Raw genomic sequence first — 27,885 nt, 5'->3', positions numbered from 1 at the left:
AAAGTCAACTATTTTGAGACTATTGGCATAGGTTTTATAAAAAAAGGGCTGACCATTTGGCTACTGTGCACTACCCAAGGGCCAGAACCTGTTGGCTATGTTCAGACGTTACGGACACGGTCCGCAATGGTTTTGCATTACAGATGTAGCTGGGGGTTAAACGCAGATTTATTTTTTGCAGATCTTATTTTAATTGTAATTGCATATTTTAAAGATTCATTTCTCTATTGTAGTCAATGGAGTACATTCACAGTTTCTTCACAATATGTCTATAACCAAATGACCCTCGGCTTACACTATTATATATCGGCTTATATTACAGTATAAGCTTTTGCCACTGAGGAAGCTCAATGTATATATTTTTATACAGGTTTGTTTATGTTATGGGTGCTGTTTAAATCATTTTTAGTAGGCCCCCTTCCTAAATTGTTATAATTTAAAGGGTTTATCTAGGACTTTTTTCCTCTTTGGGGTTATGCACTTATTAGCAGATAGTTGCAAATCAAGTGCTGTGCTGTCATGTGACGATCTCTCGCGGTCTCCTACTTTCTGTAACATCACGCCAATAGAGCAGCTCCTTGTTTTCTGCTCTGTCGACTGGTCATCACAGCCAACGTCATGTGGATTGACAGCCATCTTCCCGCTGAGCCAGCTATCAATCAACATAACGTCGGCAGTGATTTTGCTTCCCACAGTGATGTTTTATGTGTAGTAATGTAATATACTAAAAGCATGTTTACATAATGACTACTTTGTGCAGATTTTGTTATATTTTTTTTACAGAATCCTGCATCCCATGCATGTGAATGTGGTTTTTGCAACCCTTTTCCCTACATTGGGAAATTTCTTGTGGAATCCGTGTTTTTTTGCTGTCAAAAACACAATTTTTTCTGACATGATCACCTTTAGGCAACCGTTAGAGGATATGACCATATGTTGTGACATTACTAAGGAGATCTGAGTCCTAGTCCCAGTAGCGTAGCTACCATGAGGGCAGAGGAGGCGGGCGTCTTGGGCCCCTGACCTAGAGAGGCCCATCCAGGGCTTCATTACAATGGTCACCCCTAGTAGCCCCAATACTGTATTATGCCAACTTAGTAGCCACCACTCTGTAGGAAGCTCCCTTAGTAGAACCCCACTCTGTATGAGGGCCCACCTTGTACCTTGTTTTATTCAATGAAAAATAAAGTTGCCACACTTTTTATCCACACAAGGGTGCTGGGCTACAAAAGGGGTCATGATACAGTGTTGAGGTTACTAGGTGGGTCCTCATACAGAGTGGTGGCTACTAAAGGGGACATGATAGAATGCTGAACCTACTAAGTGTGCCCTTCTAAAGAGTGGGGGCTACCAAGGGGGTACTCCTACAGAGTTGGGCTACTAGTGGGGCCATCATACGGAGTGAGGGCCATTAATGGGGGGCATCTTAGAGTGGTGGCTACTAAGGTGGCCAATATACTGTGTAGACCAGGGGTGTCAAACTGCATTCCGCGAGGGCTGCAAACAGGTCATGTTTTCAGGATTTCCTTGTACTGCACAGGTGATAATTTAATCACCTACACAAATAATGACTTGGTGATTAAATTATCACCTGTGCAGTACAAGGAAATCCTGAAAACATGACCTGTTTGCAGCCCTCGAGGAATGCAGTTTGACACCCCTGGTCTAGACCATCACACAGTTTGAGACTACTGCAGAGGACGATGTACAGTTTGGCTACCATTATACAATGTGGGGACATTATATATTGGGCAATATACTAGAAGGGAGCTGTGGGGACATCATACTGTGTATAGGGGAGCTGTGGGGACATATGCTTTGTATAGAGAAGCTGTACAAGGGAAGCCTCAGGGGACATTATTAATGTTAAGGGGACACTTTTTTGTTATAGGGGCACTTAAGGTATTGTGACTGTCAAAGTAACTCACAGAGGACATTATTATTTTCTAGAGGGCAAAATGAGAACACTGTTTTATAGGGTACTTACACAGCACATTAATATATTCTAGAGGTCTGTTTTACCTTCTAGTGGGCACAAAGGAGGCATTGCAAACAAATCCTGACTGGAGAAGTTTTCATACTTGTCTGGGCCAGATGGAGAAGACAGGAAAAGTGAATGACTATCAGTAAGAACATCATATTTACGTCTCCATGTATAACTGTACTGTAATCATTTGCATGTTCTGCAGCACTGGTATCTACCACTATATTGCAACCATATGGCGGTAATATGGGTATTGATCTTTGTACAGTTATTTACTTTCATTTACAGCCTAGTCAACTGCTGATGGTTCCTTAAACCAATTATTAGGGAGCGCCACCTAAGTTGTAATCAGGGTTACCTTGTTAGGGGCCCACTTAGAAGTTTTGCCACCCCGAGCTGAACCTCTAGCTACGTCTCTGCCTAGTTCTCATAATAGAACAAGCAAGATTGGTGGTGGCAGAACAGCAAGGAATATTATATTTACAAATGTTGCAGACTTTTTACTATATTTTGCAAGTTTGTGTTTCTTTGTTTTTTTCTTACTGAGCAAGTCTTGAAAAACTGCTTTACATATAACAAGCCTAGAAAATGAAATTAAAAACTTCTAGCTGATAAGAGATCTATGACCCTTATTTCCTGTGGATCCAATCAATTATCAGTCCGCACTGATAAATAAAATCACCACTGCGGATTACCACAATCCACAGTACAGCTGAGAACTTGACTTACCTTTCCGGCCGGCATTACCCTGGCTGGAGGGCTTGTCTGTTACCGAACCTTAAAAGAAATATATACACAGGTTGCATTTAAATTGTATAATATGGTAAAATATAGGTTTCTATCTTACCTTGCAATTCACTATTTGAAGAGTGAATAGATGCATTTTTAAGCATGCAATAAAATCTGCCAGTTGCCCAATGTTAGTCTCTTTGTATTATATATACAGATATAAAGCCTTTGCAACAAAAAAAATATGATAATAAACTCAGGAGTGACACAAGCTCTCCTACCCATGCCTATGTGACTACTAGGACTTATATCTTTGGCAGGCCTACAGACAAGGACTGGAGTGGTGGTGCACGCTTGACTGATGGTACCGTCAAATGTAGCACCGCAGACTCCTTTCAGAGGATCGGTGGGGGTTTCAGAGGTTGGATCCCCAGTATACAGTAAGTTATCCCTTATGTGGATAGGTGATAACATGTTAACTTGACAACAACCGCTTTAGACTGCGTTCACACGCAGTCGACATCCTGCAGTTTTTAAGGGCAGCAGCTGAGTATCAGTGTGGATTTTTTACATTACTATGTAAATTGCCTGTAGCTACCATTCACAGATGTAAGTTCCTTTAGTACGCTTGAAAGATTAAAGTTGACCTGTGATTGGATTTTTGTTATTTTACCGTACATTCTTAAATTAATTCAATTAATTCCAAATTAAACATATTTCTTTCTAATGATGGCACTTATCGTTATTTCATGATACATGCGGATAGAGCCACATGACTATCCTGACTGTTCTCCTTTAAGGAGTTAAATACAGTAAGGCTAAGTTCGCACTGGGCAATTTTGATGCTGCGTTTTACAGTACCAGCTATGCCTATGAGATTTCAGAAATCTCATGCACACAGCTCGGTTTTTTTGTCATCAGTATTTTGTGCTTTGCATGGTTTTTTGGGCATAGAGCACATCACTTCTTTCAGCGTGTTTCGCCCATTAAATGGAAAAAAAATGCATTGCAATGCATGAAAAAGGCACCAGAAATGTCGCAAAAAACACAGAAAAACCTGCGTTTTTGCCGCAGTTTCTTTCCTGTCAAGCACTCAGGTTTTGCTGCAGAAAAAAAATGATGCAGCAAAAACACCCAGTGCGAACTTAGCCTAAGGCTGGGTTCAGACGGCCAAATTTCATGGTCTGTGTGTCAACCATAATGCCTGGACTGCCAGTGGGTCTTCTGACCAAACTATTGGCCTCATACATGGACCAGGAAACATAGTCTGAACTTAGCCCAAGGCTATGTGTACATGGCGTCTTTTAGAAGTCGTTGATGTGGCTGCTCCACCGCCAGCGTCTTTTGTTCCGTGAATCATAGAAAGTGGGCGGCTTCCAAGACCCATTTGCAGTTACTTAGTTTTTGAGGTACTTTTCCAGACGTCGTGTGCACATACCCCAAGCCGGATTGAACAAAACTGCTCGACAGTCATGTTTCCCATAGCAACCAACCACAGGTCACAGTGTAGCTTTCATTTTACCAGAGCGAGAAAGAAAAGCCGAGCTATGGGCAACAAAGCCAGCCTTGATCGGTGAAGGCCCAGTCCCAATTTTGTTACGTATTGTTTTCTTACCTGAACATGTTGGTGTTTTGTTTTGCACAGAAGACCCACTTACAGGTTTACCATCTGAGGTAACACACCAGCAATATCCGGTATAAGTATGACATTGGACCTGCCAAAAAACAAACAAAAATCATTAGTGATATTAATCTCATCTCCGCCCAGACCGAATGCTCATTCTTTATTATATTGGAGACGGTAATTTTTTTTGTAATTTAATTGCATTTCTAGACTCTGACAATTTTTTTTATTAAAAAGCACCCTACTGTAGGTATAACCATAATTATTTTCAGATATTTTCCCACAGGCTTTTTAAAATATTTTTTTAAATGTTTACTTTTTTTTTCAGGTGTGTATTACATGTATTTGAAAACAAAAACAAAAATCCTTTGTGAATGAGAACCAGATACCAAATAAATAGTGGTTAATGACACTTGATGTCCTGCGCTGGTAATGTCAGTGTTCACAAGTTGTTTTTTTGCACCTTTTTTAAAATGCTAATTTTCATCTGAGTTTCACAGTACCAGGAAAGTCTGAGATTTCAGAAATCTCATGCACACAGTTTTTTTTTCCTGTTTTTGTCAGAGCTGCATTTTTGCAAAATGAAGCATGTCTTCTTGCAGAGTTTTTCACCCATTGAAATCCATGAATAAGTGCCAAAAACGCATGCACAAGAGATAAATGCACCCTGACAAAAACGCAGCAACAACTAAGCAAAACCTGCGTTTGTAAACAGTTTTAACTTTGCTTTAAAAAGAAAGCGCAACGTCTGAACATAGCCTAAAGCCACGTTCACATGTTCAGTATTTTACATCAGTATCTGTAAGCCAAAACCAGCAGTGGAACATTCAGAGGAAAAGTATAATACAAACACGTCACCACTTCTGTATTTATCACCCACTCCTGGTTTCGGCTTACAAATACTGATGTGCCCACAATTGGTTCTTGGTCAGCTTTTGTGGCTTCAAAAAACACAGCATCTTACAGTTCCAGCAAAGTGGATTGAATGTCTTGAAATTTCACGTCCACTTCTTTTTTTTTACTCCATGTAAGGCCGGTTTCACACATCCAGATATTTCCAGTACCGGAAAAATCGGTACCGGAGATATCCGTTTCCGTGTGCTCATGTGGTACATCCGTGTGGCACACGTGTGGCAGCCATGTGCCGCCCGTGTGCTGCATCAGGACCACACGGACGGCCGCTGGGAAGCAGCGCTACAGTAAGCGTTGTCCCCTGCGTTTGGTGCTGAACGCTGCTTTCATCCATTGTCCCCTGCTCTGCCGGCAGCAGCGCGAGCAGGGGACAATGAATGAAAGAAAACCCGAGTGGGTCCCCCCCTATATTTTTCAACCAACCCAGCAAAACTCACAAGTGCGGGCTGCTATTCTCAAGCTAGTAAGGGGCCATGGATATGCCCCCCAGCCTTAAAAAAGCATTCTGCAGCTGCCCACAAGAGGCGCATCTATTAGATGCGCCAGTTCCAGAGCTTTGCCCAGTTCTTCCCACTGCCCTGTAGCATTGGCATATGGGGTAATAAGGGCTTAATGTCACCTTGCTATTGTAAAGTGACATTAAGCCGGCTTAGTAATGGAGAGGTGTCAATAAGACACCTATCCATTACTAATCCCACAGTTGTTAAAGAGTTAATAAAACACACACAGTAAGAAAAAAGTATTTTAATGAAATACATTTTACAACCAGGAGTGCTGCTAATGCGGCTGCTCCCGGCTGTAAACGACTGGGAAATGAATGAAATGCAGGGAGCGGAGCTTCGGTGACTAGCGGTGCCGTCATCGAAGCTGCGCCCCCTGACGCATGCTGTGAAGTAAAATCACAACGGGGCAGCCGATGCAGTTTTACAACGCATCTGCTGCCCCATTGTAAGGTCCGGGGAGGAGGGGGCGGAGTTCCGGCCGCGCATGCGCGGTCGGAAAAAGCAGACCCCACGGACAAAAAAAACGTTGCAAGCAACGTTTTTTTGTCCCGATGGACTGCAAGAGAACGTCGCATCCGTCGCACGACGGATGCAACGTGTGGCAATCCGTCGCTAATGAAAGTCTATGGAGAAAAAACGCATCCTGCAGGCAACTTTGCAGGATGCGTTTTTTCTGCAAAATGACGCATTGTGACGTGCGTCGAACAACGCTAGTGTGAAATTAGCCTTACTGACACCTCTCCATTACTAAGCCGGCTTAATGTCACTTTACAATAGCAAGGTGACATTAAGCCCTTATTACCCCATATGCCAATGCCACAAGGCAGTGGGAAGAACCGGGTAAAGCTCCGGAATTGACGCATCTAATAGATGTGCCTTTTCTGGGCAGCTGCGGGCTGCTTTTTAAAGGCTGGGGGAGCCCATATCCATGGTCCCTTACCAGCCTGAGAATAGCAGCCCACACCTGTAAGTTTTGCCTGATTGGTTGGAAAATATAGGGGGGACCACACGTCGGGTTTTCTTACATTCATTGCTCCCTGCTTGCGCTGCTGCCGGCAGAGCAGGGTACAATGGATGAAAGCCAGGTTCAGCATCACACGCAGGGGATAGCAGATTACAGTAGCGCTTCTTCCCCAGCGGCCCGTCCGTGCACACGGAAGAGAGTGTACACTGTTCTCTGTGTCCACGTGTGCAGGACGTATTGCGGTACATGCTGCCGGTAAAAAACGGACATGCATACTTGTTTTGCACATGGACACATGGTCCGTGAAAACAGGCTGACATGTGCAGAGACCCATTCATTTGAGCACACATGCTTTTTAGTGAAATTCCATAGCAGAAACGTATTAAAACACATTTAATACACACGACAATAATTTTGTCAAAAGTCAAATACCAAGAAGCACAAAAAAAAAAAAGAAAAAAAAAAGAAGCAGAAACCAAAAAAATGCAAGTAATCTGAGTGGTGCAGAAATGCTGCAATATAAAAAAGCACCAAATACTCATTGTGGGATCTTAACCTTAGACTGGCATCAGAGGATCATGTAAACAAAACATGCACACTTTTTATTAAAAAAAAAAACTGTACCAATTTTCAGTTGTGTACCTATTTTTTACGTCAGTGTGGCATTCTTTTTTACACCTCAACAGTTCAAGATGTACGTAATCAAATATGGTTAGTAATAGCAAGGTATCCGTAAAAATCAGATGCTCCCTAGATGATCTATATGGGATTTGCTTTGATTTTTTTTTTTTATTATTGTGCACTCATAGACTTGAATGGATGAATCTTATCCAAGACTCCAAAAAGCCTGGGCGTATTATAAATCTGAACCAGCCCTTACCCTTTCTTGGATTTTTGACTACACGTTAGGTATAGATGAATCGCATGTAATTAGCACCAAACCACTTTTGCCATGTGGCCGCAGCGTCCCAGTATATTAACTTATTTCCTATGGGAGCCACTTGATGTAACCTGCAACTCATGGCATTGATTGCATTATATCAAAGCAAGTCACCTGGGAGCCGAGTCCCACAGGAAGATATGGAAATTAGAGCTTGTGAGGTTCCACTAATATTACATCATGAGGAGAGGGATAATCCTGGAGACACAGGTGTAGTGGACTTCTGTGGGGTTTTCTCTTTTGGTGTATGTTTTCAAGTGTTGTAAATCTTGTCTGTGCGTACATGTGTTTTGTGCCTGTTATATGTGTTTTTGTTTTTTTTCGCCCACTTTGAGATAAACTGTCTGGCTCCACTATAATGTTCCTTTTTATCTTTCATACGTAGTAATCTGTTCCCTATGCCAACACACTGCTCTCCTGCAAATACTAAGCCTCAATGACTCCTACAAGGAAAGTAATTTGATGCGCCCTGATTGATGTGACCTAATACATCACAGGCAGCAATCGCCTCCACCAAAGCTTATCCAGATTGAGGATGTTTTATTAACTCTTTTAGTTGTGATCATGGTTATACCTATGGGGGCACGTGAATAATCGCTGTCATGAACACTTTTTGTTGACATTTTTTAGGCTTAGGATATCCTTTACGTTTATTTTTACCTCATTCAGACATCCTATGTTCTTGTTCGAGTGCTATACTTGGCTTTCACGGACCGCATTTGTACCTGTGATTGTCTATGGATAGTTCTTTCACTGACTGGGGATCGTGGCGACATGTCCAGGTGTTAGCTCAAAATAGGCAATTCAAGTCTATGGGTCCATGACAAATTTTGACCACGCTCTGATGACAACCAAGTGCAGTCTAATTTTCACAGACTTTCACATGGTGAGATAGTGCTGCAGTCAAGGGCTTGTTCAGACTTCAGTTTTTCTCAATGCACGAAAAGAACTGACGACCAAACTATGATCAAAGTCTAATTGAAATAATCAATCCGTTTTTCTTGTATGTGAGAAAAACTGCTGTCTGAATGAGCCCTCAGACCACGTGCACACGTTAAGGATTTGGTGAGGGTTTTTTTTACCTCAGTATTTGTAAGCCAAAACCAGTAATGAGTAGGGTTGAGCGATCTTGACCTTTTTAGAGTCGAGCCGTGTTTCGCGAATCCCGACTATCTTAGAAGTCGAGTCGAGTGGAATCGGCCGATTATCGCGAAAAGTCGGGTATCGACCGAAACACGAAACCCAATGCAAGTCAATGGGGGAGCATAGTCGGCAGTGAGTGGAGGCCAGGAAAACACCTACACTGCCCATTTTAATGGCAAAAACATCCATTCTTGTTACAGAAGCTTGTCAATCGTAATTTACCTTATAATAATTGGAAGGCATTTGAAATTGGGGGTCATTTGGCTAAAGTTGTGGGGGGTAGGGCTGGTTCAAGTAATTAGTGGGCCCAGGAAATCTGGACCACGTCACGGCAGTGGAGCAGGGAGAGGTAAGTATTTCAACTTTGCAAGTGCTGTGAATCTGAGCAAGCAGGGGGGGCCCACTCGTTGGCATTGGCACTGGCACAGGGCCCCTCAAAGTACAGCGGTGTGTTTGCACGGCGGGGGCGCCTCCCACTGGCAGCAACACTTTTGTGTACTATGAGAGGCCCTGTGCCAGTGACGTTGCCAACTAGTATTCCTCCCCCCACCTGATGAAGGAACCTGCACTTTCATCTGCACCTTCCTCTTTGTCCCCGTGTAAGGTGGTATGGTATGCGGGAAGAGGAACCTGACTTTCAGCAGGGTCACAATCTTGTTGTGTAGCGTGCACGGGGAATGTTGCGTTATGGGTCAATGTACCAGCAGACTCATCTATCACTGGCTGGGCAATGGGCAGGATGAAGAGGAAACACAGCTATAGGCCCAAAGAATAAAGTTGGCTAAATGCAGTTCAAAATTGGTAACACAGGACTAACCAGGGGGCATTGCAGTGGTGGACAACTGGAATGAGAGGCTGACACAGAGAGTAGGCCCAAATCAGTAAGTAGTCGAAATGCACTTCAAAATTGGCAACTGTAGTAAACAGGCGGCACAGCTTTGTTCAGTGGAGGAGAACAGCAAGGAGTGGCAGACACCGATAGTAGGCCCCAACCCAACTAGTAGGCCAAATGCAGTCTAACATTAACAACTACTTAACGAGAGCCTGAAAATGGAATTTCAGGACAGGAAACCAGGAGAACAGCAAGGAGCGGCAGACACTGTTAGTAGGCCCCAAACCAACTAGTACGCCAAATGCAGTTGTTCCATTTAACCACTATTTAACAAGAGCTTGAAGATAGAAGCTCAGGAAAGGCAACCTGGAGAACACCTTGGAGTGGAAGACACCGTCTCTCTACACCCCATACCCAATTTGTAGGCCTAATGCAGTGTCGTTTCCAACAACTACTAAACGAGAGCATTAAGATTGAAGCAATGGAGAGGAAACCTGGGGAACACCTTGGAGTGGAACACACCGTCTCTACACCCCATACCCAATTTGTAGGCCTAATGCAGTGTAGTTTCCAACAACTACTAAACGAGAGCATTAAGATTGAAGCAATGGAGAGGAAACCTGGGGAACACCTTGGAGTGGAACACACCGTCTCTACACCCCATACCCAATTTGTAGGCCTAATGCAGTGTAGTTTCCAACAACTACTAAACGAGAGCATTAAGATTGAAGCAATGGAGAGGAAACCTGGGGAACACCTTGGAGTGGAACACACCGTCTCTACACCCCATACCCAATTTGTAGGCCTAATGCAGTGTAGTTTCCAACAACTACTAAACGAGAGCATTAAGATTGAAGCAATGGAGAGGAAACCTGGGGAACACCTTGGAGTGGAACACACCATCTCTACACCCCATACCAAATTTGTAGGCCTAATGCAGTGTAGTTTCCAACAACTACTAAACGAGAGCATTAAGATTGAAGCAATGGAGAGGAAACCTGGGGAACACCTTGGAGTGGAACACACCGTCTCTACACCCCATACCCAATTTGTAGGCCTTATGCAGTGTAGTTTTCACCAACTACTAAACGAGAGTAGGAAGATCGAAGCAATGTGGACGAAACCTGGGGAACACCTTGGAGTGTAACACACCGTCTCTCTACACCCCATACCCAATTTGTAGGCCTAATGCAGTGTAGTTTCCAACAACTACTAAACGAGAGCATTAAGATTGAAGCAATGGAGAGGAAACCTGGGGAACACCTTGGAGTGGAACACACCGTCTCTACACCCCATACCCAATTTGTAGGCCTAATGCAGTGTACTTTCCAGCAACTACTAAACGAGAGCATTAAGATTGAAGCAATGGAGAGGAAACCTGGGGAACACCTTGGAGTGGAACACACCGTCTCTACACCCCATACCAAATTTGTAGGCCTTATGCAGTGTAGTTTCCAACAACTACTAAACGAGAGCATTAAGATTAAAGCAATGGAGAGGAAACCTGGGGAACACCTTGGAGTGGAACACACCGTCCCTACACCCCATACCCAATTTGTAGGCCTAATGCAGTGTAGTTTCCAGCAACTACTAAACGAGAGCATTAAGATTGAAGCAATGGAGAGGAAACCTGGGGAACACCTTGGAGTGGAACACACCATCTCTACACCCCATACCAAATTTGTAGGCCTAATGCAGTGTAGTTTCCAACAACTACTAAACGAGAGCATTAAGATTGAAGCAATGGAGAGGAAACCTGGGGAACACCTTGGAGTGGAACACACCGTCTCTACACCCCATACCCAATTTGTAGGCCTTATGCAGTGTAGTTTTCACCAACTACTAAACGAGAGTAGGAAGATCGAAGCAATGTGGACGAAACCTGGGGAACACCTTGGAGTGTAACACACCGTCTCTCTACACCCCATACCCAATTTGTAGGCCTAATGCAGTGTAGTTTCCAACAACTACTAAACGAGAGCATTAAGATTGAAGCAATGGAGAGGAAACCTGGGGAACACCTTGGAGTGGAACACACCGTCTCTACACCCCATACCCAATTTGTAGGCCTAATGCAGTGTACTTTCCAGCAACTACTAAACGAGAGCATTAAGATTGAAGCAATGGAGAGGAAACCTGGGGAACACCTTGGAGTGGAACACACCGTCTCTACACCCCATACCAAATTTGTAGGCGTTATGCAGTGTAGTTTCCAACAACTACTAAACGAGAGCATTAAGATTGAAGCAATGGAGAGGAAACCTGGGGAACACCTTGGAGTGGAACACACCGTCCCTACACCCCATACCCAATTTGTAGGCCTAATGCAGTGTAGTTTCCAGCAACTACTAAACGAGAGCATTAAGATTGAAGCAATGGAGAGGAAACCTGGGGAACACCTTGGAGTGGAACACACCGTCTCTACACCCCATACCAAATTTGTAGGCCTTATGCAGTGTAGTTTCCAACAACTACTAAACGAGAGCATTAAGATTGAAGCAATGGAGAGGAAACCTGGGGAACACCTTGGAGTGGAACACACCATCTCTACACCCCATACCAAATTTGTAGACCTAATGCAGTGTAGTTTTCACCAACTACTAAACGAGAGTAGGAAGATCGAAGCAATGTGGACGAAACCTGGGGCACACCTTGGGGCGGCAGACACCGTTAGTAGGCCCTACCAAAGTTGTAGCCCCAATGCAGTTTTAAAATTCCTAGAGGCTGAAAACAAGACTATTGACGCTCAGCTTTTTTCAAAGGAACACAGCTGTATTGAGTGGCGCAGACAGACACAGGTAGTAGGCCTTAAACCAAAAATGTGGCTCACTGCAGCTTAAAAAAGGTTACAGGGGTACACAGGCAGCATTGCTCTGGGCAGTGGAGGACAATTTCAATAGTGGACCGCAGACAGACTTTGTACGCCTACTATTAAAAAAAGGATGCTCTATGCAATTAAAAATAGGTTCCAGGGGTACACGGGCAGCAGTGGTCTGCTCAGTGGAGGAGTAGTAGAAAGAACGGGCCGCAGACAGGCTTCGAAGGCCTAACATAAAAAAATATTGGGCTGTAGGCACTTTAACATTGGTTCCAGGGGTATACGGGCAGCAGTAGACTGGTCAGTGTAGTAGTAGTAGAAAGAACGGGCCGCAGACAGGCTTCGAAGGCCTAACATAAAAAAATATTGGGCTGTAGGCACTTTTAAATAGGTTCCAGGGGTACACGGGCAGCAGTGGTCTGGTCAGTGTAGGAGTAGTAGAAAGAACGGGCCGCAGACAGGCTTCGAAGGCCTAACATAAAAAAATATTGGGCTGTAGGCACTTTTAAATAGGTTCCAGGGGTACACAGGCAGCAGTGGTCTGGTCAGTGTAGGAGTAGTAGAAAGAACGGGCCGCAGACAGGCTTCGAAGGCCTAACATAATAAAATTGGACAGGCTGTAGGCACTTTATAATTGGTTCCAGGGGTACACGGGCAGCAGTGGTCTGGTCAGTGGAGGAGTAGTAGAAAGAACGGGCCGCAGACAGGCTTCGAAGGCCTAACATAAAAAGATATTGGGCTGTAGGCACTTTAACATTGGTTCCAGGGGTACACGGGCAGCAGTGGTCTGGTCAGTGGAGGAGTAGTAGAAAGAACGGGCCGCAGACAGGCTTCGAAGGCCTAACATAAAAAGATATTGGGCTGTAGGCACTTTAACATTGGTTCCAGGGGTACACGGGCAGCAGTGGTCTGGTCAGTGGAGGAGTAGTAGAAAGAACGGGCCGCAGACAGGCTTCGAAGGCCTAACATAAAAAGATATTGGGCTGTAGGCACTTTAACATTGGTTCCAGGGGTACACGGGCAGCAGTAGTCTGGTCAGTGTAGGAGTAGTAGAAAGAACGGGCCGCAGACAGGCTTCGAAGGCCTAACATAAAAAAATATTGGGCTGTAGGCACTTTAACATTGGTTCCAGGGGTACACGGGCAGCAGTAGACTGGTCAGTGTAGTAGTAGTAGAAAGAACGGGCCGCAGACAGGCTTCGAAGGCCTAACATAAAAAAATATTGGGCTGTAGGCACTTTTAAATAGGTTCCAGGGGTACACGGGCAGCAGTGGTCTGGTCAGTGTAGGAGCAGTAGAAAGAACGGGCCGCAGACAGGCTTCGAAGGCCTAACATAAAAAAATATTGGGCTGTAGGCACTTTTAAATAGGTTCCAGGGGTACACAGGCAGCAGTGGTCTGGTCAGTGTAGGAGTAGTAGAAAGAACGGGCCGCAGACAGGCTTCGAAGGCCTAACATAATAAAATTGGACAGGCTGTAGGCACTTTATAATTGGTTCCAGGGGTACACGGGCAGCAGTGGTCTGGTCAGTGGAGGCCTAGTGGAAGGAGGGACCGCAGACAGGCTTCGAAGGCCTAACATAATAAAATTGGACAGGCTGTAGGCACTTTATAATTGGTTCCAGGGGTACACGGGCAGCAGTACACAGGTCACTGGAGGCCTAGTGGAAGGAGGGACAGGCTTCGAAGGCCTAACATAATAAATTGGGCTGGCTGTAGGCAATTTAAAATTGGTTCCAGGGGTACACGGGCAGCAGTGGTCTGGTCAGTGGAGGCCTAGTGGAAGGAGGGACCGCAGACAGGCTTCGAAGGCCTAACATAATAAAATTGGACAGGCTGTAGGCACTTTATAATTGGTTCCAGGGGTACACGGGCAGCAGTAGACAGGTCAGTGGAGGCCTAGTGGAAGGAGGGACCGCAGACAGGCTTCGAAGGCCTAACATAATAAATTGGGCTGGTTGTAGGCAATTTAAAATTGGTTCCAGGGGTACATGGGCAGCAGTGGTCTGGTCAGTGGAGGCCTAGTGGAAGGAGGGACCGCAGACAGGCTTCGAAGGCCTAACATAATAAAATTGGACAGGCTGTAGGCACTTTATAATTGGTTCCAGGGGTACACAGGCAGCAGTAGACAGGTCAGTGGAGGCCTAGTGGAAGGAGGGACCGCAGACAGGCTTCGAAGGCCTAACATAATAAATTGGGCTGGCTGTAGGCAATTTAAAATTGGTTCCAGGGGTACACGGGCAGCAGTGGTCTGGTCAGCGGAGGCCGATTGTAATGAGTGTCTGCCAGTTAGTAGTCCAAAACAATAAATAAATGTGAATGTCTCGCATTAAAACAAAACGAAAACACTAAAGGGTGCAATCATTAGGTACAGGGGTGGGATCCTCTGCGTAGTTTCAGACCTACTAATTTAGCGCAAAGTATTTACTGTGGTAAATAGAGGACACTGCCCCTGACTATGTTAAGTACCATCATACATGTCAACACAATGGTATTGTCAGTGGCAGAAATGGAAGGATGTCAGCGCATAGACTAAACATTGGTGGAAGTGTGAGAGATAACTGTGGAAGTGGTAGAGCAATGTTTGACCTGGAGGTGGGTGAACTCTCTTGTGGCCGGCGGTACAGGCCCAGGGCCCCTCATGTTACAACAGTGTGTCTGACGTTGGGTGCGCACCACCACCGCCAGAGACACTTTATTGTACTATGAGGGACCCAGTGGCAGTGCTGTCGACCAAAAGCGGGCACACCCACCTCTTCAGACAAACAGCACTCTCACGGGTGCTTGCGCCAAGTCGCGATACCACGGCCCCGTGTGGGGAGTTTGGCCATTTAGGGAGGTGTAAACATGTCGTATGCTGGACATTCAGCTGCAGCAAATTAGACATTAGAAAAGTAATTCACAGTAGTCCACAGGCAAGAGCTTTTCATAGGAAAGCTAGGTGTCGGCCGGGCAAGGTGGGGCAAAAGAATTCGAAATCCAGTTGTGGTTCGTTTTAATGAATGTTAGATCATCAACATTTTGGGTAGCCAGACGAGTCCTTTTTTCGGTTAATATTGAACCTGCAGCACTGAATACTCTTTCTGATAGGACACTAGCTGCCGGGCAAGCAAGCTCCTGCAATGCATATTCTGCCAATTCTGGCCAGGTGTCTAATTTTGATGCCCAGTAATCAAATGGGAATGACGGTTGAGGGAGAACATCGATAAGGGATGAAAAATAGTTTGTAACCATACTGGACAAATGTTGTCTCCTGTCACTTTGAATTGATGCAGCAGTACCTGTCCTGTCCGCGGTCATAGCAAAATCACTCCACAACCTGGTCAGAAAACCCCTCTGTCCAACGCCACTTCTGATGTGTGCACCCCTAACACTCCTGGTCTGCTGCCCCCTGGAGCTCGTGTGAGAACGATCACGGGCGCTGTGTGCTGGGAATGCCTGAAGCAAACGGTCAACAAGAGTTGATTGTTTGGTTGCTAATATTAGTTCCAAGTTCTCATGTGGCATAATATTTTGCAATTTGCCTTTATAGCGAGGATCAAGGAGGCAGGCCAACCAGTAATCGTCATCGTTCATCATTTTAGTAATGCGTGTGTCCCTTTTGAGGATACGTAAGGCATAATCCGCCATGTGGGACAAACTTCCAGTTCTCAAATCTGCGGTTGTGCTTGGTTGAGGGGCAGTTTCAGGCAAATCAACGTCACTTGTGTCCCTCAAAAAACCAGAACCCGGCCTTGCCACGCAACCAATTTCCAGTGCCCCCGGGAAAGCTTCCTCATTAAAAATATACTCATCCCCATCATCCTCCTCGTCCTCCACCTCCTCTTCGCCCGCTAACTCATCCTGTACACTGCCCTGACCAGACAATGGCTGACTGTCATCAAGGCTTTCCTCTTCCTCTGGTGCAGACGCCTGATCCTTTATGTGCGTCAAACTTTGCATCAGCAGACACATTAGGGAGATGCTCATGCTTATTATGGCGTTGTCTGCACTAACCAGCCGTGTGCATTCCTCAAAACACTGAAGGACTTGACACATGTCTTGTATCTTCGACCACTGCACACCTGACAACTCCATGTCTGCCATCCTACTGCCTGCCCGTGTATGTGTATCCTCCCACAAAAACATAACAGCCCGCCTCTGTTCGCACAGTCTCTCAAGCATGTGCAGTGTTGAGTTCCACCTTGTTGCAACGTCTATGATTAGGCGATGCTGGGGAAGGTTCAAAGACCGCTGATAGGTCTGCATACGGCTGGAGTGTACAGGCGAATGGCGGATATGTGAGCAAAGTCCACGCACTTTGAGGAGCAGGTCGGAGAACCCAGGATAAGTTTTCAATAAGCACTGCACCACCAGGTTTAAGGTGTGAGCCAGGCAAGGAATGTGTTTCAGTTGGGAAAGGGAGATGGCAGCCATGAAATTCCTTCCGTTATCACTCACTACCTTGCCTGCCTCAAGATCTACTGTGCCCAGCCACGACTGCGTTTCTTGCTGCAAGAACTCGGACAGAACTTCCGCGGTGTGTCTGTTGTCGCCCAAACACTTCATAGCCAATACAGCCTGCTGACGCTTGCCAGTAGCTGGCCCATAATGGGACAACTGGTGTGCAACAGTGTCAGCTGCCGATGGAGTGGTTGGGCGACTGCGGTCTGTGGAAGAGCTCTCGCTTCTGCAGGAGGACGAGGAGGAGGAGGAGGGGGTGCGAACGCCTACAGCCAACTGTTTCCTAGACCGTGGGCTAGGCACAACTGTCCCGAAATTGATGTCCCCTGTGGACCCTGCATCCACCACATTCACCCAGTGTGCCGTGATGGACACGTAACGTCCCTGGCCATGCCTACTGGTCCATGCATCTGTAGTCAGGTGCACCTTTGTACTCACAGATTGCCTGAGTGCATGGACGATGCGCTGTTTAACATGCTGGTGCAGGGCTGGGATGGCTTTTCTGGAAAAAAAGTGTCGACTGGGTAGCTCGTAGCGTGGTTCAGCGTACTCCTTCAGGGCTTTGAAAGCTTCGCTTTCAACTAACCGGTAGGGCATCATCTCTAACGAGATTAGTCTAGCTATGTGGGCGTTAAAACCCTGTGTACGCGGATGCGAGGATAAGTACTTCCTTTTTCTAACCAGAGTCTCATGTAGGGTGAGCTGGACTGGAAAGCTGGAGATCGTGGAACTAGCGAGTGTGCCGGTGGACATGGCAGACTGAGAGACGGTTGGAGACGGTATTGTTTCCGCCGGTGCCCTAGATGCAGTATTTCCTCCTACAAAACTGGTGATTCCCTGACCCTGACTGCTTTGGGCTGGCAAAGAAACCTGCACAGATACTGCCGGTGGTGCGGAAAATGGTGGCCTTACAGTGACGGAAGGGATGTTGCGTTGCTGACTAGCTTCATTGGCCGAGGGTGCTACAACCTTAAGGGACGTTTGGTAGTTAGTCCAGGCTTGCAAATGCATGGTGGTTAAATGTCTATGCATGCAACTTGTATTGAGACTTTTCAGATTCTGACCTCTGCTTAAGCTAGTTGAACATTTTTGACAGATGACTTTGCGCTGATCAATTGGATGTTAAATTAAAAAAATGCCAGACTGCACTCTTCCTAGCATCGGATCCCTTTTCAGGAATTGCAGACTGAGCTTTAACCGGATGGCCACCCAGTCCTCCAACAGGTTTTGGCTTTGCCACGCGTTTTGGGCCAGATACGGGCCCGGCAGATGGAACCTGTTGCGATGTTGATGCCTGCTGCGGCCCCTCCTCCACTTCCGCTTCAGAACTACTGCCGCCTGCACCCTGTTCCCCCAATGGCTGCCAATCGGGGTCAACAACTGGGTCATCTATAACCTCCTCTTCTAGCTCATGTGCAACTTCGTCTGTGTCACCGTGTTGGTCGGTGGTATAGCGTTCGTGACGGAGCAACATAGTCTCATCAGGGTCTGATTGTGGATCAGTACCCTGAGAGGGCAATGTTGTGGTCTGAGTCAAAGGACCAGCATAGTAGTCTGGCTGTGGCTGTGCATCAGTGCACTCCATGTCAGAATCTACTTGTAATGGGCATGGCCTGTTAACTGTTTCACTTTCTAAGCCAGGGACGGTATGTGTAAAGAGCTCCATGGAGTAACCCGTTGTGTCGCCTGCTGCATCCTTCTCTCTTGTTGTTGTTTTTGCTGAAGAGGACAAGGAAGCGACTTGTCCCTGACCGTGAACATCCACAAACGATGCGCTGCTTTTACATTTACCAGTTTCAGAAGAGGAGGCAAAAGAGCTAGAGGCTGAGTCAGCAAGGTAAGCCAAAACTTGCTGTTGCTGCTCCGGCTTTAAAAGCGGTTTTCCTACTCCCAGAAAAGAGAGCGTTCGAGGCCTTGTGTAGCCAGACGACGAACCTGGTTCCACAGCTCCAGACTTAGGTGGAATATTTTTTTTCCCACGACCACCTGATGCTCCACTACCACTACCATCATTACCAGCTGACAATGAACGCCCACGGCCACGACCTCTTCCACCAGACTTCCTCATTGTTTTAAAAACTTAACCAAAGTAACTTTATTTGTTGCTGTCAAACAACTTACACGGTGAGCTATAACTTCAGTATGATTTCGATATCCCTTTACAGGTTGGTGAGACCGCAAGGAAAATCAGGCACAATGTTACACACTCTGTTTTCTGTGGCACCAAATCACAGAGATGCCACACACGCAAGACTATCACTCAAGCACAAATGTCAATATTAATCTCCCTTTTTTTTTTTTTTTTCAGGCAGACTTTAGAAACAAAATAAAATAAAATGATTTTTTCAGGTAGAATTTAGAACCCAAATCAACCAAAATAATAAATAGGCTTTCTATGGCCCACTATCTGAGAGAGAGAGATGGCACACCCAGGAGTCAAGACTGGCACACAAGCAGAAAGGGCAATATTAATCTCCCACTGATTTTTTTTTTTTTTTTTTTCAGGGAGACTTTAGAAACAAAATAAAATAAAATGATTTTTTCAGGAAGAATTTAGAAACCAAATAAAAAAAAAATAGGCTTTCTATGGCCCACTGAGTGAGAGATGGCGCACACAGGGATGGCACTCAAGCAGAAATGCCAATCTTAATCTCCCACAAAAAAAAAAAACAGGGACTGTCCTACAATTACTATCTCCCTGCAGTAATCTCAGCCAGGTATGGCAGGCAGCAATAAGGAGTGGACTGATGCACAAATTAAATAAAAAGTGTGGACAAACAAAAAAGATAGCTGTGCAGAAAGGAAGGAACAAGAGGATTTGTGCTTTGAAAAAAGCAGTTGGTTTGCACAGTGGCGTACACACAGCAATGCAGCTATCAGGGAGCCTTCTAGGGCAGCCCAATGAGCTACAGCGCTGATAAAAAAAAAAAAAATGTAGCTTCCACTATCCCTGCACACCGAAGGTGGTGTTGGACAGTGGAAATCGCTACAGCACAAGCGGTTTTGAGGTTAATGGACCCTGCCTAACGCTATCCCTGCTTCTGACGAAGCGGCAGCAACCTCTCCCTAAGCTCAGATCAGCAGCAGTAACATGGCGGTCGGCGGGAACGCCCCTTTATAGCCCCTGTGACGCCGCAGACAGCAAGCCAATCACTGCAATGCCCTTCTCTAAGATGGTGGGGACCAGGACCTATGTCATCACGCTGCCCACACTCTGCGTTCACCTTCATTGGCTGAGAAATGGCGCTTTTAGCGTCATTGAAACGCGACTTTGGCGCGAAAGTCGCGTACCGCATGGCCGACCCCACACAGGGGTCGAGTCGGGTTTCATGAAACCCGACTTTGCCAAAAGTCGGCGACTTTTGAAAATGAACGACCCGTTTCGCTCAACCCTAGTAATGAGTGAAAAATACAGAAACGGTGACTTGTTTCCCTTAAGCTTTTCCTCTGATTGATCCTCTCCTGGTTTTGGCTTACAAATACTGAGGTAAAAAGCTCACAAATACCCAGCGTGAACATGGCCTTAGGCCCGTTTCACACGTCAGTGGCTCCGGTACGTGTGGTGACAGTTTCCTCACGTACCGGAGACTCTGACACACGTAGACACATTAAAATCAACGTGTCTCTGCACATGTCAGTGATTTTTCGTGGATCGTGTGTCCGTGTGCAAAACACGGAGACATGTCAGTGTATGTGGGAGCGCACGGATCACACGGACCCATTAAAGTCAATGGGTCCGTGTAAACACGTACCGCACACGGATGCTGTCCGTGTGCGTTTTTCCTGTCATAGGGTTAAAATTGTAAAAATTGTTGCAATACACGGACACACGTACAGCACACGTACCCTAAAAACGTACTCACGGACATCACACGGATCCCACACGGATGGCCTACGTGAGCACACGGACACAGATAACTCTGGTACCGGAATTATCTTGACGTGTGAGACTGGCCTTAGACTGCTTTCACAATGTTGTATATTTAAGGCTGATTTAGGCTATGTGCCCACGTTCAGGATTTTTAGCATTTTTGCGGAGGTCTTCCGCTGCAAAAACGCTTAAAAACCGCTCATTTTAAGCATGCCATTATTTTAATGCATTCCGCAATTTTCGTGCACATGCTGCGTTTTTTTATGCAAAAAAAAAAAACGCATAGCGGAAAAAACGCAGCATGTTTGTTAATTTTGCAGAAAATCTGCGGATTTGCTGCTATATTATTGTATTGGGACGCTCCGGAAAAAAATGCGAGAAAAACCTGAGCGGTTTTCCTGCAAAAGGAGTCCGGTTTTGATCAGGAAAATTCTGCAAACAATCCTGAACGTGGGCACACAGCCTAAATGTGCGAACTTTGCACACTTCCGCTTTTTTCCCATGATAAGCTTTTGGTGCTTTTTTTTGCTGTGGCAGTTCTCGCAAAGTGGATTAAATTTATAGAAATCTCCTGCCACTGTGCTTTTTTTTACCGCTAAGTAAACTGACCTGCATGGGCGTTTTTCAAATCTGCAGCGTGTCAGTTTCTCTTGTGGGTACACTGAGTTTTCTGTGCAGAATTTCCCCATAAGGTACCGTCACATTAAGCGACGCTGCAGCGATATAGACAACGATGCCGATCGCTGTAGCGTTGCTGTTTAGGTCGCTAGGAGACGTCAAACACTGTAACAGCGGAGCGATCCAGTGACGTACTTATCGTTCTCGCTGGTTGTTTGCTCCATGGAAAAACATTGCAGGCATCATTGCTTTTGCTGTCAAACAGGACGAATCTCGCCGACCTGACGACCAAATAAAGTTCTGGACTTTCTGCTCCGACCAGCGATGTCACAGCGGGATCCAGATCGCTGCTGCGTGTCAAACACAACGAGATCGCTATCCAGGACGCTGCAACGCCACGGATCGTTGTCGTTCTCGTTGGTAAGTTGCTTAATGTGACGGTACCTTTAGACTTGAATTGGATGTGGATATTCCGCAGTTAAGAAATGCATGCGTGTTTTTAGTGAGTTTCTGTGGCGTAAACACATCAAAACTGCATGTAATCGGCACCTAAGTATGTCAATAAAGTTTTGTGAAAGCAAAAATTCAGGAAGTAAAAAAACCAAAGCAGTTTTATTTAAAGCATGATGCACAAAAAAGTGACTAAAAAGGCATGTTAAAAAAGCACACACAAACACAAGTAACCTCATTTAAATTTGCAACATAAAAAACACACCAATGGGAACGTAGCCTTAAAATCTGCAAGACTCAAAAGTACCAGCAAAGTGGACACGTTTTAACTTAAAGGAAACCTGTCAATAAATAATAATAATTTTATTTATATAGCGCCAACATATTCCGCAGCACTTTACAAATTATAGAGGGGACTTGTACAGACAATAGACATTACAGCATAACAGAAATCACAGTTCAAGGATGATTTTTATTTCAAACTTATTCCAGCTCTTCAGTGAGAACTAAAGTGAGCTAGATCCCTTACTTTGCAGTCTCCTGCTAATTAAAATCACCTGTGTCAAATGGGAGGAGTGCTGGTGGAAGTTTGAAATAAAAATCATCCTAGAATCAGAATATCGAGTTCCATCATCATCCTTCAGGAGCGCATATTGCTGGGAAAAACATTCACAAAGTGTTATCGCCTATGAAAGCACTGTTCAGTGCGCTCATCAGTTCCCAGATCCTTTGCAGCAAACTGAGTGGAAAGAGGAATGGAGTGATACATGGATTGGATCTATACACAGTATATCAAGACACCAAAAAGGTGAGTGGATTCACACTGAGTACACACCTTGGGAAACTAAGTACTACACTCAGAAGTCTGCGCTTCCCATTTCTCTCCCTATAATCCCCTCTTATTTTATAGAAATCACAGTTCAAAATAGATACCAAGAGGAATGAGGGCCCTGCTGCTCGCAAGCTTACAAACTATGAGGAAAAGGGGAGACACGAGAGGTGGATGGTAACAATTGCTTTAGTTATTCGGACCAGCCATAGTGTAAGGCTCAGGTGTTCATGTAAAGCTGCATGAACCAGTTAACTGCCTAAGTATGTAGCAGTACAGACACAGAGGGCTATTAACTGCATAAAGTGTATGAGAACATGATGCGAGGAACCCGATTTTTTTTTTTTTAATGGGCCACACAGTGATAGTTAGGTTAATGCGTTAAGGCGGTAGGCCAATCTGAACAAATGAGTTTTTAGGGCACGCTTAAAACTGTGGGGATTGGGGATTAATCGTATTAGCCTAGGTAGTGCATTCCAAAGAATCGGCGCAGCACGTGTAAAGTCTTGGAGACAGGAGTGGGAGGTTCTGATTATTGAGGATGCTAACCTGAGGTCATTAGCGGAGCGGAGGGCACGGGTAGGGTGGTAGACTGAGACCAGAGAGGAGATGTAGGGTGGTGCTGAGCCATGGAGTGCTTTGTGGATGAGGGTAGTAGTTTTGTACTGGATTCTTGAGTGGATGGGTAACCAGTGTAATGACTGGCACAAGGTAGAGGAATCGGTGTAACGGTTGGTGAGGAATATGATCCTGGCTGCAGCATTCAGGACAGATTGGAGCGGGGAGAGTTTGGTAAGAGGGAGGCCGATTAGTAGAGAGTTACAATAGTCCAGACGAGAATGAATAAGTGAAACAGTAAGAGTTTTTGCAGAGTCGAAAGTAAGAAAAGGGCGAATTCTAGAAATGTTTTTGAGGTGCAGATAAGTTGTCAAGTTGGATACTGCTAGTTACCTTCATATATAGGGTTAATGTTCAGATAAATGGTGTTAGGCTGGGGTCACACTTAACGTATGAAAAATCGGTCCGAGTCTCCCTGCCGAGATTCGCACAAGCGTAATGCGAGTGTCATATTAGTACAATCCGATTTTTCACACCTAGCATCCGATTTACATCCGACTGCAATTTGATTGCTATCCGATTGCAATGCGATTTTTAGCATGAGCTTTTATATACAGCAATTCTCTGTCATTTACACATCGTTTTCAAAGGAAATATTCATCAAAACATATATATATTGCTCAAAAAACTAAAGGGAACACTTAAACAATAGAATATAACTCCAAGTAAATCAAACTTCTGTGACATCAAACTGTCCACTTAGGAAGCAACATTGTTTGACAATCAAGTTCACATGCTGTTGTGCAAATGGAATAGACAACAGATGGAAATTATTGGCAATTATCAAGACACACTCAATAAAGGAGGGATTCTGCAGGTGGGGACCCACAGACCACATCTCAATACCAATGCTTTCTGGCTGATGTTATGGTCACTTTTGAATGTTGGTTGTGCTTTCACACTCGTGGTAGCATGAGATGGACTCTACAACCCACACAAGTGGCTCAGGTAGTGCAGCTCATCCAGGATGGCACATCAATGCGAGTTGTGGCAAGAAGGTTTGCTGTGTCTGTCAGCGTAGTGTCCAGAGGCTGGAGGCGCTACCAGGAGACAGGCCAGTATACCAGGAGACATGGAGGGGGCCATAGGAGGGCAACAACCCAGCAGCAGGACCACTACCTCAGCCTTTGTGCAAGGAGGAACAGAGGAGCACTGCCAGAGCCCTGCAAAATGACCTCCAGCAGGCCACAAATGTGCATGTGTCTGCACAAACGGTTAGAAACCAACTTCATGAGTATGGTCTGAGTGCCTGACATCCACAGATGGGGGTTGTGCTCACAGCCCAACACCGTGCAGGACGCTTGGCATTTGCCATAGAACACCAGGATTGGCAAATTCGCCACTGGCGCCCTGTGCTCTTCACGGATGAAAGCAGGTTCATACTGAGCCCGTGTGACAGAGTCTTGAGACGCCGTGGAGAGCGATCTGATGCCTGCAACATCCTTCAGCATAAAGCATGAAATGGCAGTGGGTCAGTAATGGTGTACGGTGGCATTTTTTTTGAGGGCCGCACAGCCCTCCATGTGCTCACCAGAGGTTGCCTGACAGCCATTAGGTACCGAGATGAGATCATCAGACCCCTTGTGAGACCATATGCTGGTGCGGTTGGCCCTTGGTTCCACCTAATGCAGCACAATGCCAGACCTCCTGTGGCTGGAGTGTGTCAGCAGTGACTGCAAGATGAAGGCTTTGAAGCTATGGACTGGCCTGCCCGTTCTCCAGACCTAAATCCGATTGAACACATTTGGTACATCATGTCTCGCACCATCCATCCTGGTCTGTTGCACCACAGGTGGATGCTTTAGTCCAGGTCTGGGAGTAGATCCCTCAGGAGACCATCCGCCGCCTAATCAGGAGCATGCCCAGGCGTTGTAGGGAAGTCATACAGGCACGTGGAGGCCACACACACTACTGAGCATCATTTCCTTGTCTTGAGGCATTTCCAACTTAAGGCCTCTTTACCACTCTGGCGGAGAAAATTGCGTGGGAGCCCACACCAATTTTTTCCGCGATTTAACCCTTAAATTTAATAGCTAGAGCGCCCAAAATTTTGCACATATACACTACTAACATTAGTAGTGTGGAATATGCAAAAAAAAGGGGATATGAGATGGTTTACTGTATGTAAACCATGTCTCATATCATGTCGGGTTTGTGAAGGAGATAGCAAAAGCCGGCAATTGAATTACCGGCTTTTAAGCTATCCAGCACTGGATTAAATATAAATATATATATATGTGTCTCCCTGACATATATATATGTATATATACTGTAGGGGTTCCACTCACTCAGCTGCGACGGCTGACACTCAGGAGGCAGGTTCCTTTAAAGTTCACTGGGTTTATTGCTCCATAAACCATATGACAAAACAACAGAAAGCAAATAGCCTTTGGGTCAGGCAAAGAAAAACAAGGGTCCAGTTCATCCGGCTCAGTCCTGAAGCCGTAACACACTCAGGAGGGTTTCACCTCCACACATATCTCCCTGTGTTAAGCATTAGGCTTTCTTTTATATGTCTAACCACACCCAGAACCCATCACATGACCAGACATGTGGTTGTGACATCACCACAGGTCCTGAAACACATATAGGTAGCTATGGTTACATCACAGTAGCAAGCCATCTATAAGGGACATATCTCCCATCGATTAGACACCCTTTAGCCACGCTACATACCTCCCCCCTCTGCCTAAAGCCGTGGGGCTTGGCACTTTCTCCCACTAGACAAGGGATTCTTGACAGGGCATCAGCATTACCGTGCAGCTTTCCGGCCCTATGTTCCACATGGAAACAGAAGTCCTGCAGGGCTAAGAACCAACGGGTGACCCTAGCATTTCTACCCTTCGTTTCCCTCATCCACCTAAGTGGGGCATGGTCGGATATCAGTCTAAATTTACGTCCCAGCAAATAGTATCGTAATGTGTCGACTGCCCATTTTATGGCCAAGCACTCCTTTTCAACGACTGAGTAGTTCTTTTCAGACGAGGACAGCTTCCTACTCAGATAGAGAACAGGATGCTCCTCTCCATGTAGTTCTTGGGAAAGGACTGCTCCCACGCCAACATCTGAGGCATCTGTTTGAAGAATAAACTCTTTCTTGAAGTTTGGGGCCATCAGAACGGGTTGCTTACATAAAGCCTCTTTCATTTCTTGGAAGGCTGAATCTGTTTCTTCGGACCACTTAACCATTACTGATTTTGTCCCTTTTAGCAGGTCAGTCAGAGGCGCCGCCATTGTGGCGAAGTTTGGGATGAACCTCCTGTAATATCCCACGATTCCCAGGAAGGCTTTAACTTGCTTCTTGGAAACTGGTTTTGGCCATGTTTGAATTGCCTCCACTTTACTTATTTGGGGTTTTATTTCTCCATGACCCACTATGTATCCAAGGTACTTAGCTTCTTCTTTACCCAATGCACACTTCTTCGGGTTTATTGTAAATCCGGCCTCTCTTATAGCATCAAACACCGCTTGGACTTTCTCCAGATGACTCTCCCAGTCCGGGCTAAAGATGACGATATCATCTAGGTACGCAGCAGCGTATGCCTTGTGGGGTGCAAGGACTCTATCCATAGCCCTTTGGAAGGTGGCCGGAGCTCCCTGTAGGCCAAATGGCATCCGGACATACTGGAAGCACCCATCTGGTGTAGAAAACGCCGTCTTCTCCTTGGCTTCCTGTGCCATGGGGATCTGCCAATACCCCTTCGTCAAATCCAAGGTGGTTATGTACCTGGCGGGCCCAAGCCTTTCGATGAGCTCATCAACGCGGGGCATGGGATATGCGTCGAACTTAGAGACCTCATTCAACTTCCTATAGTCGTTGCAAAATCTCCACTCCCCATCAGGTTTTGGGACCAGGACAATTGGGCTCGACCAACCGCTCTTGGATTCCTCAATGACTCCAAGCCTCAACATATGCTCCACTTCCTTGGAGATAACTTCTCGACGAGCCTCAGGAATACGATAAGGTTTCACATTCACCCGCACATGTGGCTCTGTTAGGACCTCGTGCTCTATGACCTTCGTGTATCCTGGCAATTCTGAAAACAGGTCCCTGTTTTTCTGGAGTAACTCCCGGCACTGCTGTTTCTGGGTCTTTGATAGCGTCTCTGCTATAGTAACCGCTCCAACCTCACCTTCTGGGTTGCTTAACAATGACGGAGTTACTGTCGGCTCTCTATCTTGCCATGGCTTGATGAGGTTGACATGGTAAACTTGGAATGGTTTCCGTCTTCCTGGTTGATGAATTTTATAATTTACCTCACCAAGTTTCTCGACAACCTCATATGGCCCTTGCCATTTGGCCAAGAACTTGCTTTCCACCGTTGGAACTAACACAAGAACTCGGTCTCCCGGATTGAACTGCCTCACTCTTGCAGACCGGTTGTAGACCCTGGCTTGAGCTTCTTGTGCTTGGAGAAGGTGTTCTTTCACGATCGGCATCACCTTTGCAATCCTCTGCTGCATCAGGGCCACATGCTCAATGACGCTTCTGTGGGGCGTGACTTCGGCCTCCCAGGTTTCCTTGGCTATATCCAGGAGTCCTCGTGGATGTCGGCCATATAGAAGCTCAAACGGTGAGAACCCTGTGGAGGCCTGTGGAACTTCACGA

The 27,885-nt window shown here is 45.7% G+C and overlaps 1 protein-coding gene across 2 annotated transcripts in view; it reads right to left on the bottom strand.

Annotated features, from left to right (window-relative positions):
* The window catches only part of SMOC1 (SPARC related modular calcium binding 1), a 424,008-nt gene that overhangs the window by 185,129 nt on the left and 210,994 nt on the right, over positions 1 to 27,885 (bottom strand). For both annotated transcript variants that reach the window (XM_069731655.1, XM_069731664.1), the window contains exons 4-5: positions 4,329 to 4,428; positions 2,714 to 2,761 (exon numbers count right to left, since the gene is read on the bottom strand). In XM_069731655.1, coding sequence (XP_069587756.1) covers positions 2,714 to 2,761; positions 4,329 to 4,428 — 148 coding nt within the window. The remainder of the gene's footprint in view (positions 1 to 2,713; positions 2,762 to 4,328; positions 4,429 to 27,885) is intronic.

Source organism: Ranitomeya imitator, chromosome 1 (genome assembly GCF_032444005.1).
Source record: "Ranitomeya imitator isolate aRanImi1 chromosome 1, aRanImi1.pri, whole genome shotgun sequence".
NCBI lineage: Eukaryota > Metazoa > Chordata > Amphibia > Anura > Dendrobatidae > Ranitomeya > Ranitomeya imitator.
This window is presented reverse-complemented; position numbering and strand designations above follow the sequence as displayed.